General features: G+C 46.8%; 1 protein-coding gene across 1 annotated transcript; it reads left to right on the forward strand.

The window, feature by feature from the left end:
* Positions 1-8,859: 8,859 nt before the first annotated feature.
* Positions 8,860-16,835, forward strand: LOC126022538 (keratin, type II cuticular Hb6). The gene is made up of 9 exons (XM_049783490.1): positions 8,860-9,225; positions 10,021-10,229; positions 10,834-10,894; positions 11,498-11,593; positions 11,797-11,961; positions 12,182-12,307; positions 12,564-12,784; positions 16,476-16,507; positions 16,651-16,835. Exons 1-9 carry the CDS (start codon positions 8,860-8,862, stop codon positions 16,833-16,835), a joined length of 1,461 nt encoding a protein of 486 aa, XP_049639447.1.
* The last annotated feature ends 43 nt before the right edge of the window (positions 16,836-16,878 follow it).

A 16,878-nucleotide genomic window follows, 5' to 3' on the forward strand; every position in this document is an offset into this window, starting at 1 on the left:
GTGCCTCTCCAGGAAACCCTACTTGCCAAGTTATCCTATTATTGGTACAGAAAATCAGGTCACTTGAGGACAGGTTCTTATTTCCATGTATAGCTGTTGAGAAGCATAGATCCTATTTTGGTAGGAGAATATTTTCTTTTTATGATCACCTGCTATGTGCTCCTTGCTATATTCCATAAATAATCACCAATTCTCATATTGACCATTGACAGGATGTTCTGTTTTCCTCATTTTACAGGTACGAAAATGGAGGATCAGAGAGGTTAGATAACTTGCCCAGAGTCCCCCACCTGCTCAGCAGTGGAGCTCCAGATGGGGGCTACAATGGGTAGCATCTCACGACAGCTATGGTGACTGATGAATTTATGAATTTCTAGAAAATTCAAGAGGACAGAAGCAGCTAGTTAGCAAGAACTGTCTGGGTTTTGGGTTAAGGTAGAGACAGAGTCAGGGGCTCTGTTGTGATGCAGGGGTTAATAGCAGGGCATACATGGAAGGTGGGGGGCAGGTGAGGGGGATGACCCTGTAACCTTGAAGGAACTGAAGGAAGAAGTGAAAAATTCACCCTTCATGTACATCTTTTCTTTCTTTCTTTCTTTCTTTCTTTCTTTCTTTCTTTCTTTCTTTCTTTCTTTCTTTCTTTCTTTCTTTCTTTCTTTCTTTCTTTCTTTCTTTCTTTCTTTCTTTCTTTCTCTTTCTTTCTTTCTTTCTTTCTTTCTTTCTTTCTTTCTTTCTTTCTTTCTTTCTTTCTTTCTTTCTTTCTTTCTTTCTTTCTTTCTTTCTTTCTTTCTTTCTTTCTTTCTTTCTTTCTTTCTTTCTTTCTTTCTTTCTTTCTTTTTTTTTTGTGTTTTTGGGTCACACCTGTCAGTGCTCAGGGCTTACTCCTGGCTCTACCAGGCTCGGGGGACCATATGGGATGCCGGGATTTGAACCACCGTCCTTCTGCCATGCATGGCAAACACCCTATCTCCATGCTATCTCTCTGGCACTCTTTCATGTACATTTGATTGGCTGTTGGTGCCTTGGGCAGCTGTTCACCCTTCAAGCCCTGAGAATGGTGAGAACAAAGATGGTGAAGACAGAGGGGCCCGAGGGCCAATAGCATAGCAACTGAGAATCAGGAAGGCAGGAGGGGAGAATAGAAGAGGCTGAACAGCATGTCCATGCAGAAGGTTGAGGATCAGGCTTGGGGACAGGAGACAGAGGGTCACTAGACCAGCCCTCTGAGCATCCCAGAGAGGGGCGTGGCACCTGCTGTCACTTTATGTGTTTGGGGATCTAGGCCAGCATTTCTGAGGCCCTTCATCCCCTCAGCTGCAGATCTGGGTACTGCCCACAATTGAACAGGCAGCTCCCTGCCAGCCAGTTGGCAAGTGTCCACAGAGAAGTGCCATGAGTTAAGGTGTGGCTCATACACGCTGCCCCCTGACCCCGGGATAACTCCCCATAAAAATAGGCTGCATAGTTATGATCTGATGACTCCTGACTAGTTTTAAAGAAGCACTTTTAAACAAGGCTTAAAACATCAAATGTGACAGCATTTTACTCAATTACATTCATTGAATTATTCACTACTGTTTATATTAGAAAATCTCAGAGGCAATTCAGCCTGTATGTTTTCTGATGGCATAAAAGCAAGCAATGGGGTAGCTGAGAGACCCTGCTGTGGCTGGGGAAGGGACAATGTGCACTTTATGGAAGTTGAAATAGTTTACATTGTGAAATCTATTTCTCAGGGAGGATGATGGGGATGCAAGTGCCACTTGAAGGAAGAACTGGGCATATCTAGTCTGGGAGTCTGGGAGTCTCCTTCTGAATCACCCCTTCTCTTTCTGGCCACTGTCCAGATCTTAGTTTTAAACATTCCCTTGTTTTTTGTTTTTTTTTTGGGGGGTGGGGGTGTTTCTCAAGTGGTTCTCAGGAAGGCTCCAGGGGGGCTGGTGGTTCTCAGTCATCTAGGCCATAATTTAGCATGGCCCAAGGATGTGCTACTATTCTGGACCTGCAGTGTCAGGGACCCCAGGGCCACCCTTACAGCACTGGAGGCCTCGCAGGGACATACTTTGTATACTTAGGGGACCATGTGGTGCCAGAAATTGAACCTAGGTTTGGCACATGCTTGACATAAACCCTGATCATTGTACTATCTCCCAGATTCTTCCTTGGTTTTCTTTTTTTAGGGTTAGGGTTGGAAGTTAGGACCACACCAGTGGTGTTTAGGGCTTACTCCTGGCTTTGTGCTCAGGGATCACTCATGGTGGGGTTTGAGGTACTGTATATATTTATGGGGATGGAACCCAGGCTAGTTGATTGCAAGTAAAGGGCCTACCTCTTCTTACCTCTGCAGCCTTGGTTTTATGTCCTCCCACCTTTGTTTTCTTTCTGTGTGACCTTATAAGCATGCTTAGAAAACCCCACTCCTAGTTAGTCTCTGCCAGTGCTTGGGCAGTTCAACACTCAGTATGTGTTTTTTGTTTTGACTGCATATGGTGCTCAGGGGTTACTCCTGACTCTGTACTTTGAAATTACTTTTGGAGGGTTTTGGGGACAATATGGGATATCAGGGATTGAACCTGGGTTGGTCATGTACAATGCTTCCTCCGCACCATACTATAGCTCTGGTCCTAATATTCTGGATGTGGTACTGTTTAGGCCTTGTGGTGCCAGTGTCAGAGGCCTTCAGGGACCCTCCCATGAGGCTCAGGGGCTGGCTGTGTGCAATGTGGATGAAATTTCTTTGCATGTGCACTTAACCCCTTAATTATCTTTCTGGACTTTCCATTGATTTTCCAGACAGATTTAGATCCAATATATGCATCCACTAAACATAGTGCTATGATTTCTGGTTCTGTACCAAGGCTCAGATTATGGCTTTTCTTCTTGGTTTAGTTATGTGTTGATCATCATTCCCTAGAGCTGGAATACACTTATTTGATTGATATACTGGTTTGTCTGTCTATGCTGATGGTCTCATGGTTGTTTCCGGAGTCTGGATTATGAGCAGAGCTATCATGAACATTTCTTACAGTGATTTGTAGTCTATCTATGCAACAGTTTTTCTTTCCTTGACTCTTTTTAAAAACTTTTGGGCCACCCCTGGAAGTTCTCAGGATTTACTCCTGACTCTATGGTCAGGGAACCATATTTGATGCCGGGTATTGAACTGAGATTTTCTGCACACGAAGCAAGAACCCTACTCACTGTATTATCGCTCAGGTCCTGAGTGTGCAGCAGTGCTTCTAGAGCATTCGATTAGGTTAAAGATTATGCAAATAGTATATACTTAGTTTAAAGAATAGTTTTATGTACCTTGTTCCAAATTTAAATAAGAATAGCATTTCCCAGTGCTCACTTTCCTTCACATTAGATGCTATACTAAGAGTCTACTATGTTCCAATATAGTTGAATTTACAATCACCCTCGGAAACATGAATAATTATTCTAGTTTTTCAGAGCAGAACACTGAGGCCTAAAGAGTTGAAGAGACTTACTTCGGTAGTGCCAGGTCTGACACACCTGATGGCCATAGTAAGGATGAGCTTGTCTTGCTGCATCAGTACTTAGCCACCACAGCCATCAAAATCCACATAGGCAAAACATTCAGCATGTTAAATTCCTCCAGCTCCCCACCCAATGCTCTCTATACTCTCTTCCTCAGTGTTATAGAACCAAAGAATGCAGGAAAGCTCTCCTCATCCATAGATTTAAGAGAAGTCCTGTATTACAAAGCATAAACAAAAATACAGCCCTCCCCCTCCAACAGGTTTTTGGTTTCTGGATTTGTTTCAAGGGCTTGGCACACAGTAGGTGCTCAATAAATATTTCTTGAGTGAGTGAAACGAGAGCCTGTTGCATCTTTAGTGCTGAGTCATGGAGCCATCAAAGCTTGGTGGTTAATTGTGCAAAGCTTCCAGGTTGGAGGGAGTAGAGGTCAAGTGACACCCAGCAGAGGGTGGGCATTCCTGATTGGGGTGGGACAAGATAGTCTTAATACCTAAAGGGGATCTGAAAGAGGATCCAAGTGGGTAGATGTGTCCTGGGCCAAAACTAAGGTCTTGGCTTGAATAATCATGGCAGCATTGGGTAAAGTTAATCAATGGGATAAGGATGCTGAATATTGGGGGTGGTGTGCTACAGAGCTGGGGGTGCTGGACTGGTAAAGGAAAAGAGAAGTGATTGGGAGGTAGATTTCTGTGGAGATAAGCTTGGTCCGAGATTACTCTCCAGGGCTGCTTGGGAGGACAAAGACTGGCTGGGGGCAGAGAGAATGGGAGGAGAGGAAGACATGGGGTGGGGGAAGGGGAAAAGGGAAGAAGAGGGAAGTGAAGGACAGTGGAGGACAAGTAGGGAGGGAGAAGACTAAGCGGGGAATGGTGGTGGTGGGAAATCAAGGGTGGAAGAACAGAGAAGGAGAATCATCTTTCTGAAGGGGTGGGGATTAGGCATGCACTGAGGTGGCTGCCTGAAAAAGTGATCTGTCAGCTCCCACTCTAGCCACGAACCATCCAGGCCAAGGCCCTGGACTTGGGAAAAGCAGGGCTTGGGCTGACTTGTGGGCTCAGCAGTCGCAGAACTCCTGAGTCAGGCTTCAGCCCAGCCTCACAAAGGCTGTTTGACACCTTGTTTTTTCATGAGTTACACTGGATCATTGCCCAGTGTCATAGGTGTCCTGGCTCCAAGCAGAGCCTCATTCCTCTACTCACCCTGACATCCTTCCTGGTGACTGTTCCCTCATCAGCAAGTGGATGTTGTGTAAACAGCCAGTATCTCACTGCTTAGTTTCCCTAGCTACAGGAGGCATGAGGGACAAGATCTGAGAGGTTCAGCCCTTCTACGCTGTAAATAGAGTGAATTTACAAATGGAGCCATGTACTGGAAAAAGGTCGCAGATTGCTAGCCCTAGGTAATAGGGCAGAAACTTGGCAATGACATGCATCCTGTTTCCCAGGTCTCAGCTTCCCTGGTTCCTATGCCATGTGTATATATCTCCTCTCCTATGGGATGTGGCAAAGGGAATCACAGTGGCAGAGCTAGGCAGAGCTAATAGCACTGGGTAATGTGGACTGGTGTGAAGGGTTAAATTAAAATCTTCACACCTTTATCAACCACTGAGCCACATCACTAGGTCCCTTTCTTTTCTTTATACCCCCTCCACCCCCCCCTTTTTTTTTTAACCACATCTGGAAGTACTCAGGAATTATTACAGCACTGACTCTATACTCAGGAGTCACTCTTGGCAGTGCTCAGAGGACTATGCAGGATGCCAGGGACTGAGCCCTAGTTGGTTGCATGCAAAGCAAACTCCATACCAGCTCTCTATCCAGTTCTATTTGAAGTTCTTTTCTAGCTGTGAGGTACGTAGCCATGACAGGCACCCTCCAGGACCCTGGGACTCATTCTCATGGGCAGTGCTATTTCCTGAACACTTGCTGTTTGCCAGGTGCTCTGTGAAGCATTGTCCATGATTAATTTGATTTTCTCACTAGTCCATTAGGGTAGGCACACAGGTGTTAGTGGGGATTTGATCTAGAGGGTTAAGGAATAGGAGTAGGCAGATACTATTATATCTGACACTGTAACAACAGCTGAAACTGCAGCACATGTCCCTACTGCCACATCAAATCTGTCCTAATACCACTGAAGCAGCAACAACTACTAATATGACCAAATACACTTAGAATGTGTCAGGCTTTTTTAAGTGGTTTACATGGATTAACTCTTTTAATCCTTACAACAACTTTATGAGGTGGGGGCTATTATCCTCCCAATCCTACAAATCATAAAGTGAGGTACAGAGAGGATCATTAATTGCCCGAAGTTATGCAGCTAGAAGGTGGCAGAGCTGGATTCTGAATCTTGGAAGTTTGAAATCTGGGCCTATATTTGTGTGTGTGAGCACGCGAGTGAACGTGGAGTGCTCTCAAGAAGTGCTCAGGGAGCCCAGGGTCACTTAATCCTGGAGATACTTAGCCAACAAGGCCCTTTCTATGCTAGGGCTAAGTTACTTGGGGGAGTTCTTTGGGGGCCTCCAGGGCCATATTTCATTTGCAGTGGGTGGGCATGGGGTGCTGATATTTGACCCAGGCCCTAGAGTATGTTTCCATTACTGCTAAGCCAACTCCCTGGATCCTGGGTATGTATCCTTTGATAATGTTGTTTGTTTTGGAGCCACATCTAGCAGATAACTCCTGGCAGTGTTCAGGGGCACCATGTAGTGCCAGGGATTGAACCTGATTTCCACCATGCCAAGTACATACATACCCCATTGAACCTTTTCTCGGGCACGTAGGTCTGTATTCATGACTAAGAAACCATGATTTCAAGCTCTTTGGTTGTACTCATATTAGGAAATAATTTTAAGAGATAAGCATACATACCCATCACAAAAAATTTTTGTTTGTGTTTTGGGTTCATACCAGGCAGTGCTTATGCTGTGCTCAGGGGTCACTTCTGATAGAGTTGGGGAACCATATGGGATGCCGGGTATTGAATTTGGGTCAGTTGCATTCAAGGCAAACATCCTACATACTATTATTGCTCCAGCCTACACCACAGACAATTGAAATAAAAGTGTTGTGAAACATTCTTTTAAATGAGTTTTTGAAAATTAAAACACCATGATTTGTCAACTTACTTATAATACAGTTATTTCAAACATTAAGTATTCTAACAGCAATCCCATAACAAGTATGACCTTCATTCCACCACTTTCCCAGTATATTCACTCTGTCTCCACAGTTTTTAGTTTCCCACCTACCCCCATGCAGGCACAAATAAATTTAATTACTTTATGTTGTTTGCTATAACACAAAGGCAAATGGATTCACCGAAATTTAAATCAATAAGGGTTCATTTGAAATAATTGCTATATCTCTCAATGATGTTACTAAAGTCAGTATCTAGGGACTTACTGGACTGTGGTTGGTTATAGTTGAGCCTTCTGTGCTACTGTTTAGGCCTACTGACCTTGGTGGTCTTCCACGTTAGGTTTGTACAACTCCTTGTACAAGCTAATATTATTGTAGTTTCACATGGCTGTGCGGTCCAGGATCATATATGGTCATATATGGTGGTTTGGCAGTTTGATAAGGTTAAGTTATGAAGCTGGACTATTTCTATCAGAAGGTGTCAGGTGTGGTGCTGGTGTGCTATGGTTCATGCAGAAAAGGGAATCTGCCCCCATCCATTCTAGTGAAACATTCTTATGTGTATGACACTCTCAGGTAATTTTTATTCTGATTTACATTACTTGATTTTGTTCTGTTTCATCGAAACTCATTTGCTAGGGTCCAGATATGATCTCTGAAAATAAGGAAGCTTTAGATCAGCCAACCTCTTATAATTATTACAACACATGATAGTTGTTTTATGTTCTGGAGTTTTCTAAGCCATGAATACCCCCATGAATTCATGGGTATTCATAAATTCATGATATCCCAAGGCAGTGCTAGCCAGAATAAGCTTTACTCTGATTCCCAGAAGAATAATGTTTCCCCCAGCTTATACGGAGCCATCAATATGTTGGTTTCTACACAGTCCTTTTGGGTTCAAGATCCACCCAATCTATGCAGAAAGGAAGATGCAAACCACAGGCTCATTTATAACACTTTCCTAGTTTACTTAAAAAGTTCTGCAAAGGGAAGAGTTGTTGCAGATAAATGGGGTAAGAAAAATAGCTCTGCCAGGGCTGATGATGGGGCATAAATACTTTCTTCATAGGACTTGATGGAGACTGATTCTATGATAAACCAATAATAGAGTCTTCTAGACGAGGGTTTAGGAATTCTGTGTCCCTGAGGAAATATGGAAGCCACAGGTTAAATTCTAATTAGCTATTCTTGCTGAAAGTCTTTTTTTTTTTTTTTGTTTTGTTTTTTTGGGTCACACCCGGCGTGCTCAGGGGTTACTCCTGGCTGTCTGCTCAGAAATAGCTCCCGGCAGGCATGGGGGACCATATGGGACACCGGGATTCGAACCAACCACCTTTGGTCCTGGATTGGCTGCTTGCAAGGCAAACGCCGCTGTGCTATCTCTCCGGGCCCTTGCTGAAAGTCTTGTTGGATATAGGGCATCCCAGAAGCCACTGGGACAGCGTGTGTCCAAGGGCCCCATGGAGTCTTTAAGTTTCTCTCAGCATAAACTGACCAACAACTAACAGTTAACCTAGGACTAATCTGTATGCAAGTGGGGTAAGTCAGTGAGCATGCAAGAATGTATGTGTGTGTGAGGAAGAGAGATGGACAGAAGCAGGGATATGCTGATGAGTATAGGTGAGGGATTTGGCCCCAGGTTCTGGGCTTAATAGGGTAGCTGAGAGAGATTGTGGAGAATGGATCTTTGGAGGTGTGAGAGCTCTCAGTGTGAGAGAAAGCAAACCTGACACCACTGTATGTGAACACTGCCAGGTGCTCTGAGGCTGACTGGTCAGCACCGTGGGCAGCACCATTAATCTCAAACAGGGCTTTCAAGGCTAGCAGCTGCCTTGCCTTACTTACACCTTTCCCCTCTTGAGCCACTGTGCCATGTTTTCCAAGCCCTCATTTGGCCAATATATTGAAGAGTTAGGGCAGGTGTGGGGGAGGTGAGTTGGCCCTTTGAAGATAAAAAATTGTGCAGTTTAGGGTAAAATACCACAAACATCTGGCCACATTAGTTCCCAATTATCTACTTTCAGGAAGGTGCAACAGCAGCTAAACAACCCAAGCCAATTACCAAGCCTAATTGTCCCTAACTCCATGGATGCATCAGTCTTCTCAGATATATAAAAGGCCCAAATACACCCAAGATGCAAACTTTTAGTTCACCTGCCCTCCATAGAACATCTACCTTCTTAGAACCTCAGTGCCCCAAAGGAACACCATGACTTGTGGATCTTACTGTGGCAGCGCCTTCAGCTGCGCCTCAGCCTGTGGGCCCCGGCCAGGCCGCTGCTGCATCACCTCTGCTCCCTACCGTGGCATCTCCTGCTACAGAGGCATCACCGGGGGCTTCGGAAGCCGCAGCGTCTGCGGGGGCTTCCGTGCCGGATCCTGCGGCAGCAGCTTCGGATACCGCTCCGGGGGTGTGTGTGGACCCAGCCCCCCTTGCATCACCACCGTGTCTGTCAATGAGAGCCTCTTGACGCCCCTCAACCTGGAGATCGACCCCAATGCCCAATGTGTGAAGCAGGAGGAGAAGGAGCAGATCAAGTGTCTTAACAGCAGGTTTGCTGCTTTCATTGACAAGGTGGGTGACCTTGATCACATCTGTCCTAAATTCTACCCAAAAACCTCAGGCTGAGCTTGAAGGTAAAGTAAGAGGCAGAAAGAAAGAAAGACTTCGCTTTCCAGGAGCTCACTGAAGTGGAGAGACAGACAAGCACATAGGCTTGAACAGGGGCTCTCAGACCCAAGCAAAGAATTCAGAGAGGCACAATCTGTGAAGAAAGTTGTGAACTGGTGATCCAAGACACATGGTGACCTTGAGAAATTGGGAGGAAATGAAATGGCTTCAAAATCCTCGAGTCTGGACAACTGCAGGTGGAGGAAAGCTTCCCCATGGATACAGGGGGTAGTCTCAGGTGAAACCTAGCTGAGGGGCCAGGGTCCAAACTCACCCTTCACGACCAGCAGCTTCATCTCACAGGGCATCACCAGACTTCAGTTGCAATGAGTTTTGGGGATTTTCGCCTGTGAGGAGCATACTCTGGACCAGTGAGGGCTGAGCCTTCAGCTTGCCTCAGACCACAGGCCACCCAGACATGAGCTGGAATCTTCTAGAGCTGAGCCAAGGATGGGCTTCCCTGCCCAGGACCCAACTCAGCTCCTTCCCCACATATGAGCTTAGAGGAGTGGACTGTCCCTACATGCCCACCCCACATGGCAGGACAGAGGGTGGACAGCTAGATGTGCCTTCCCTGATCTGACCCACATCTGAGGTGTCTAAGCTCTGGTCCTGGGAGTTTCCTGAAAGCCATAGGCTGTGCCCACTTTTCAGCACCCCCAGCATTGACCCCTGAGACCTGTTTGCCCCCACATGCAGGTGCGCTTCCTGGAGCAGCAGAACAAGCTGCTGGAGACCAAGTGGCAGTTCTACCAGAACCGCAAGTGCTGCGAGAGCAACCTGGAGCCCACGTTCACTGGCTATATCGAGACCCTCAGGCGGGAGGCCGAGTGTGTGGAGGCCGACAGTGGAAGGCTGGCCTCAGAGCTCAACCATGTGCAGGAGGTGCTGGAAGGCTACAAGAAGAAGTGAGTGAGGTGCTTGAGGTGTAGGGGCTCACAGGAAGAGAGAAGGGAGACTGGAGCTCAGGGGCACTGTATGGCAGGAGCTTACTCAGAGCAGCTGGTGCCAGATGCTGGCCCAGGGGAAGGGCCCAGTGATCTGAGGACCATTCCTGCCTCATCTTCATCTCCTCTTCTGGTGCCAGCAGCCCCAAGTCCTGTGTGAGCAGTTGCTGCTTCACAGGGAACAGCTTGGCCCGTTGAAGCACTCTGATCCCATCAGAGCTCAGCTCACTCAGGGAAGGTTCTGCATTTCCCCTGACCTTGAGTCTCTGGGTCTCCTCAAAGCCTCACCAGAGCTGCATGAACTGCAGGACCCAAGGGTCTTTGTGTGCCGGGAGCTAAGGCTTTGCACCCAGTTTGACCCCAGAGAAGCTTTGCATCATGTGCTTGGTCCAGAGTTTCCCATCAGCCCCATTTCAAAGTAGAGAGTCAGATACCCCTAAGCCATCCTGTTGGTCTGGGTCCCAACTATGGGAGAGGGGCCTACACTAGGCCTTCTGGCTGGCCAGGTAATTGAGGTGATCTTGGGAGACTCCTAACCATGACCTCTGCCTTCTCTCTACCTCAGGTATGAGGAGGAAGTTAGTCTGAGAGCAACAGCTGAGAATGAGTTTGTGATTCTGAAGAAGGTGAGGCCCCTGGACTTGGGGCTCAGGGGGAGGGAACCTCAGAATAACAGCACTTGTTGAGGACACTAAGTGTGGGATGCAAGCTCAGATGGGATGTATGCATGGTCTAGAAAGTGAGAGTTGCTTCAGGTCATGGACAGAACATGGCCTGAGCACATCTAGCAGTGAACATATGGGGGGGTGTCTGTGAATGGTGGTTCTGCTTGGGATGATGGTGTGCTGGGGTACCAGGCATGGTGGCCCAGACCACACAGTGCAAACTTTGAGGATATAGGATGTGAAGCAAGATATGTAGTGGCTTCTGGGGTCACCAGAGCTCATAGAGTGGGAGGCCACTTTATGGGAGTGAGAGCACCAGGGAATCTGATTCTATTAAGGGGGTATTGCCAGGAGCAGTTTTACCGGGGAGTCCTGAGAGGCTGAGGCTTATGCTGGAACTCCTAGCTGGTGGTTCCTTTAGGAGTTGGGGTAGGTGCCCTCAGGAAAGCAATGGGGGACATGGGAGACATGAATGGATGCCTTGCCAAGGCCCTGGGAATAGGGAGTAAAGGGAAGAGAGTAGAAGTGACACTCAGGTGAACTAAAGGAGATCCCCACTTTCAGGATGTGGACTGCGCCTACCTGCGCAAGTCAGACCTGGAAGCCAACGCTGAGGCACTGACCCAGGAGATCGACTTCCTGCGACGCCTGTATGAAGAGGTGAGGGCCTGGGCCCAAACACAGCGGCAGCCAAGGAAGGACCTTTGTCTGCACTGGAGATGGACAGGGGCAGCAGCTACAGTCTTGAGGCTGTCCAAGGGGAAAGAGCTGTAGACTGGACAGGCCTAGAAGATTGTCCAGCCAGATGTGGGGAAGGGTGCAAAACTCCCTTTCACTCCACTCATCCACACACCCACTTTCAGGAGATCCGCGTCCTCAATGCCCACATCTCAGACACCTCAGTCATCGTCAAGATGGACAACAGCCGGGACCTCAACATGGACTGCATCATTGCCGAGATCAAGGCTCAGTATGACGACATTGCCAGCCGCAGCAGGGCCGAGGCTGAGAGCTGGTACCGCACCAAGGTGAGGGCACAGGCCCTGTTCCCATATGGGTCAGGAGGAAGGGAGTAAAGAACATACTAGAAAAGACTTCTTTCGGTGACAACACTGACCTCTGGCATGGCAAGAGAAGGGTAGGCCGCTCTCAGGCCCGGCACTGCACAACCTATACTCTCATCTGGGTCCTGAGGGGCAGCACTTCGCATCCTGGGTCTCACAGGCCTCTCTGTCCCCTCTGCCCTAGTGTGAGGAGATGAAGGCCACAGTCATCAGGCACGGGGAGACTCTGCGCCGCACCAAGGAGGAGATCAATGAGCTGAACCGCATGATCCAGAGACTCACAGCCGAGGTGGAGAATGCCAAGTGCCAGGTAAGGAACTGCATGCCTTAAACCAGTGTGGCTGGGGGCTAGCCTGGTCCCCAGGCTGTGTGTCCTTGTCTGGATGTTCCCTTATTCCTAGGGGTAGGGGTTCTAGGACTGGGTTCCCTGAGGGGGTACTCAGGGACACTCAATGGAGAGACCCAGCATTGCTTCCTGAGGGATCCAGTGTGGGAAGGACTGGACACATTGAACATGCTCCGTGGGACCCAGGCCTCACAGCCCCTTTGACCTCTTCTCCCCCCAGAACACCAAACTGGAGGCTGCAGTGACCCAGTCTGAGCAGCAGGGTGAGGCAGCTGTTAATGACGCCCGCTGCAAGCTGGCTGGCCTGGAGGAGGCCCTGCAGAAGGCCAAGCAGGACATGGCCTGCCTGGTGAAGGAGTACCAGGAGGTGATGAACTCCAAGCTGGGCCTAGACATCGAAATCGCCACCTACAGGCGCCTTCTGGAGGGCGAAGAGCAAAGGTGGGTTCTGTAGCCAGTTTTTCTCCCAGGCTGCCTGGGCTCTCCAGTGCCCTGTCCCTCATTCTTCTGGCTTCTCCTGACTCCCATTTACAAACCTCCCTATGCTGCATCTTGACAGGTAATTTGAGTCAGTCCTTTGTGTTTTTTTTTTTTTTGTTGTTGTTTTTTTTTTTTTTTTTTTTTTTTTGGGCCACACCTGGTGATGCTCAGGGGTTATTCCTAGCAATGTGCTCAGAAATCTTTCCTGGCTTGGGCGACCATACGGGACGCAGGTGGATCAAACCGTGATCCGTCCTATGTTAGCCGCGTGCAAGGCAAATGCCCTACTGCTTGCAATAACCTTTGTGTATTTTTATAGCCCCATGTCTGTCCCTCAGGTTCAGTGGAGGATGGGGTGAGGGCAGCATGTCTACATGGTGGAACCAAGGTTCTTATCCTTGATCTGACACGTATATTGGGGTTGGGCTCCTCCCCCCTTATTTATAATGTTTCTTCCTTCATGTCCCTACTTTCTGTATCTTCCTGCATGTGACTGGTCTCTGTTCTGGATTTAGATTTAGCTTCTTAGCATAGTTTCAGATGGTCCTACAAACTCACACCACTCTGTTCTGTGCATAGCCAGTTCCCATCAGGGTATTCTGCTGCCACAGGCATGACTGTGGCTGGACAGAAATCAAGCACTTTGTCCTGGAACATTGATCTTGAACTCTGGGAAAATATACTGGTGTTTGATTTGCAGGTTGAAGTGACCCGTATCATTTCCAGAGGGAAGCTACATAGGTGCTAAGAGAACAGACCACACTAGAGAATATGGTTCCTTTCCTCAGGTGGTCCAGGCCCACTTACTAGTCTTACTTAGCACAGTTAGGTTCCTGGCAATAGCTAGTAAGTTTTTTTTTTTATAGGGGAACTTGGAACACAGACTTGGTATATAAAATCTTTTCTTGCATGTTGAAACTGGGATCAGTAAATGTACTTGGAAAACTTCAAATGTACGTGGCTGAAGGCCTGAGGGGGTTTATTAGTGAAGGGTTTGAAAGTTTTCCAAGAGTTTGAGGAGATATTGGAAAGACTGAATGTTGGGGACAGCATTTGGAGCTGCTTCAGCCCTCTCTGCCTTAGGATTCTCTGGGAATGCACCCAGAAACCATGGTGGGTTCTATGGGAAATAGCATGATTGCCAGTGTTCTCATCACAAAGTCACTTCTCACGATCCTGTGTCATGAACCTCCTGGACTATCCTCTGGGAAGAAACAGTGATGCAGTGAGGGGCTCCAGTCAGAGACTTTCCTCCCTCACAGGCAATTCTCTCTCTGAGCCTTAGTTTCCTTCTCTGTCAAAAGAGGAAATCAGAATAGTCTGTAAAGCTTTTTTTCAATATTGTGATTTTTAAAAATTATAGCAGGTAGGGCATTTTGCCTTGCATGTGGCAGATGCAGGTTCCATCCTCAGCATCCCATATGGTTCCCTAGTCTTCCAGGAGTAATTTCTGGACACAAAACAAGGAGTAATTGCTGAGCACTGCTGGATGTGGCCCCAAAACAAAAATAATTTTAGTTTTTTTGGGAGGGCATGCCTGGCTCTGCTCAGGGGTTACTCCAGGCTCTGAGCTTGGCAGGGTTCAGAGGAGCAAATGGGATGTTGGGGATTGAATCTGGGTTGGCTGTGTGTAATGCACAAATCTTACTTGCTGTAAGAAAATAATCTCTCGTGGGACCGGTGAGGTGGTGCTAGAGGTAAGGTGTCTGCCTTGCAAGCGCTAGCCAAGGAAGGACCATGGTTCCATCCCCCGGCATCCCATATGGTCCCCCCGAGCCAGGGGCAATTTCTGAGCGCTTAGCCAGGAGTAACCCCTGAGCACCAATTGGGTGTGGCCCCCAAAAAAATCAGACAAAAAATTTCTAAAAAAAAAGAAAAGAATCTCTCCAGCCCAATTAAAAAAATTAATTGTCTGTGTTCTTTTAAGAGCCAGCCCTTGTTGATTTTCAGAAAGATTTATTATGGCTGCTTTCAAACATCAAGTGACTAGAATCATTTGATAGAACATCTTTGTAAATGACTTCATTTACTTAATACAACATTTCTTAGAGTCATTTTTTTTGTATCAGTGATTTTTATTGCTGAATAGTATTCCATGTTATAAATTCAATCTAATTTGACTATCTGTTGAGAGACACTGGACTTGCTGCTCCTCTGGCTCCACCCTTCTTTTGGGGAGACAGCCTACCTTGATGATGTGGGTGGAGATTTTTTTCCCTGGGGCCTTTCTTATCTGCCTCATGGAAGAAAGCAGGGAACAGAAAACCAAGCAGGTACAAAGCAAGCAATGGCCCTTTAAAGTTTCTCTAGTTGTGGACCATAACTGGGAAAATCTTTCTCAGACATGTATTTTCATCTCTCTTAGATAAGTAGTGGATAGGTATGTGTATTAGAAAATATCAAATCTTTTTCCAGATATTCTAAACTCTCAGCAACACTATCTGTCATTTTAATGTATAGGTATTCTAAAGAGTGGTTAGCTCAATTAATTTGTTTTGCATCATTTTTCTGATGAATAATAATTTTGATCACCGCATTAATCACTAGATTAGCTTTATGTGTCAAGTTCTTGAATGATTTTATTTAGGCTTGTGGTTTATAATAGTTATAATTGAGTTTTAATTGTTGCTTCTGAATACTATTATTTTGGCAAATATTCTTTTCCAAACTAAAACTTGCCCTTTTTTCTTTATCTTGTGATTTAAAAGCAAATTTTCTAAAGTTTGCTATGATAAGAAAAATAAGAGTCAGCCTTGTGCTCAGTACTAGCCTCCTAAATGGAAAGAGAGATTGTGCATCTCTCTGTACTCTTCTGTAGAAAGCACAAGCTGGGGCAAGCTCCAAAGCCATTTTAAACTGAGTCTAAAAGCTCATTAACTCACCCAAATATTGAATCATATACAGCAAAATGCAATATTAATAGTATGATATTGATAGCAAATAGAAATTTATTAATAGTACTATAAACATCATTGTGAGTCCACTACCAATAAATATAATGGCAAACTCTTCAGGGTACTGTGATTGGAGCATCAGAGATAGATTTTGGGAACCTGTAACTTAAAGGGAAGTAGTGTATAATAAAACCATACAGTGAAATAATTGAATAATGCCAGTTGCTCAATGGAAGCAGTCTTCCCTTTTTCTTACCAACATTATAAACAAATGACTTTGAACTGATGACCTGCTATATTATCTTTTGGACACACACAGTGAGCTTTACAATGGGGAGAAGAATTAAATAAATAAAAAAAAAGTCTGTGCTCCTGAAGTCACATCCTAGTGCAAGGAGTCTGCAGCCCCCCAAATGCGTTCAAAGATCAGTGGGAAAAGAAATCGTTAAATAGCACCCTGCCCCTTAGGGCTTATCTTGTGCAGACTTTAAACTCTGTAGCCTGTAGCTTCTGGGTTCCTTCTAACAGTGACCTAGTAGAATTCCTGGCTACAGACATACCAGGGGGAAGGTAAATTTGAAGTTTCTAACAAAAATAAGGGCTGGGAGGGCCAGGTTTCTCTAGGGCCTCCTGGTGATCTTTCTCATTCCTCCTCCAGTGCTGAAAATACCTTAGAGGTGACCTTCCACATGGTCAGGGTGGGTCCCCCCCATCTCTCCCTGCAAATGACTTCTATCTCTGTTTCCCTCTTCCAACAGGCTGTGCGAGGGCGTTGGCTCCGTGAATGTCTGTAAGTAGCTCTCCCTTTCTCCAGCTGGGGTGGACCCACTGCCTTTGGGGAGGGGACATTTTCCTTAACCCCCCACTAAGCTGCCGGGCAGTGGCAGTGCCTGACACGTGTTCTCTCTCTCCCTGCTCCCCAATTCACCCCAGGCGTCAGCAGCTCCCGCGGTGGCGTCGTCTGTGGCGATCTCTGCGTCTCCGGTGCTGCCCCTGCTGTCACCACCAGCGTCTGCAGCGCCCCTTGCAGCGGCAACATGGTGCTGGGCACCGCCTGTGCCCCCTGTGCCCCATGCGGCGGGGCCAGCGCCTGCAGTGTGAGCTGTAAGAGATGCTAAGAGGCCCCGCCCCCGGCAGCGTGAGGCTCCGCCAATCAACGTC

Source organism: Suncus etruscus, chromosome 11, assembly GCF_024139225.1.
Source record: "Suncus etruscus isolate mSunEtr1 chromosome 11, mSunEtr1.pri.cur, whole genome shotgun sequence".
In the NCBI taxonomy this organism is placed as follows: Eukaryota; Metazoa; Chordata; class Mammalia; order Eulipotyphla; family Soricidae; genus Suncus; species Suncus etruscus.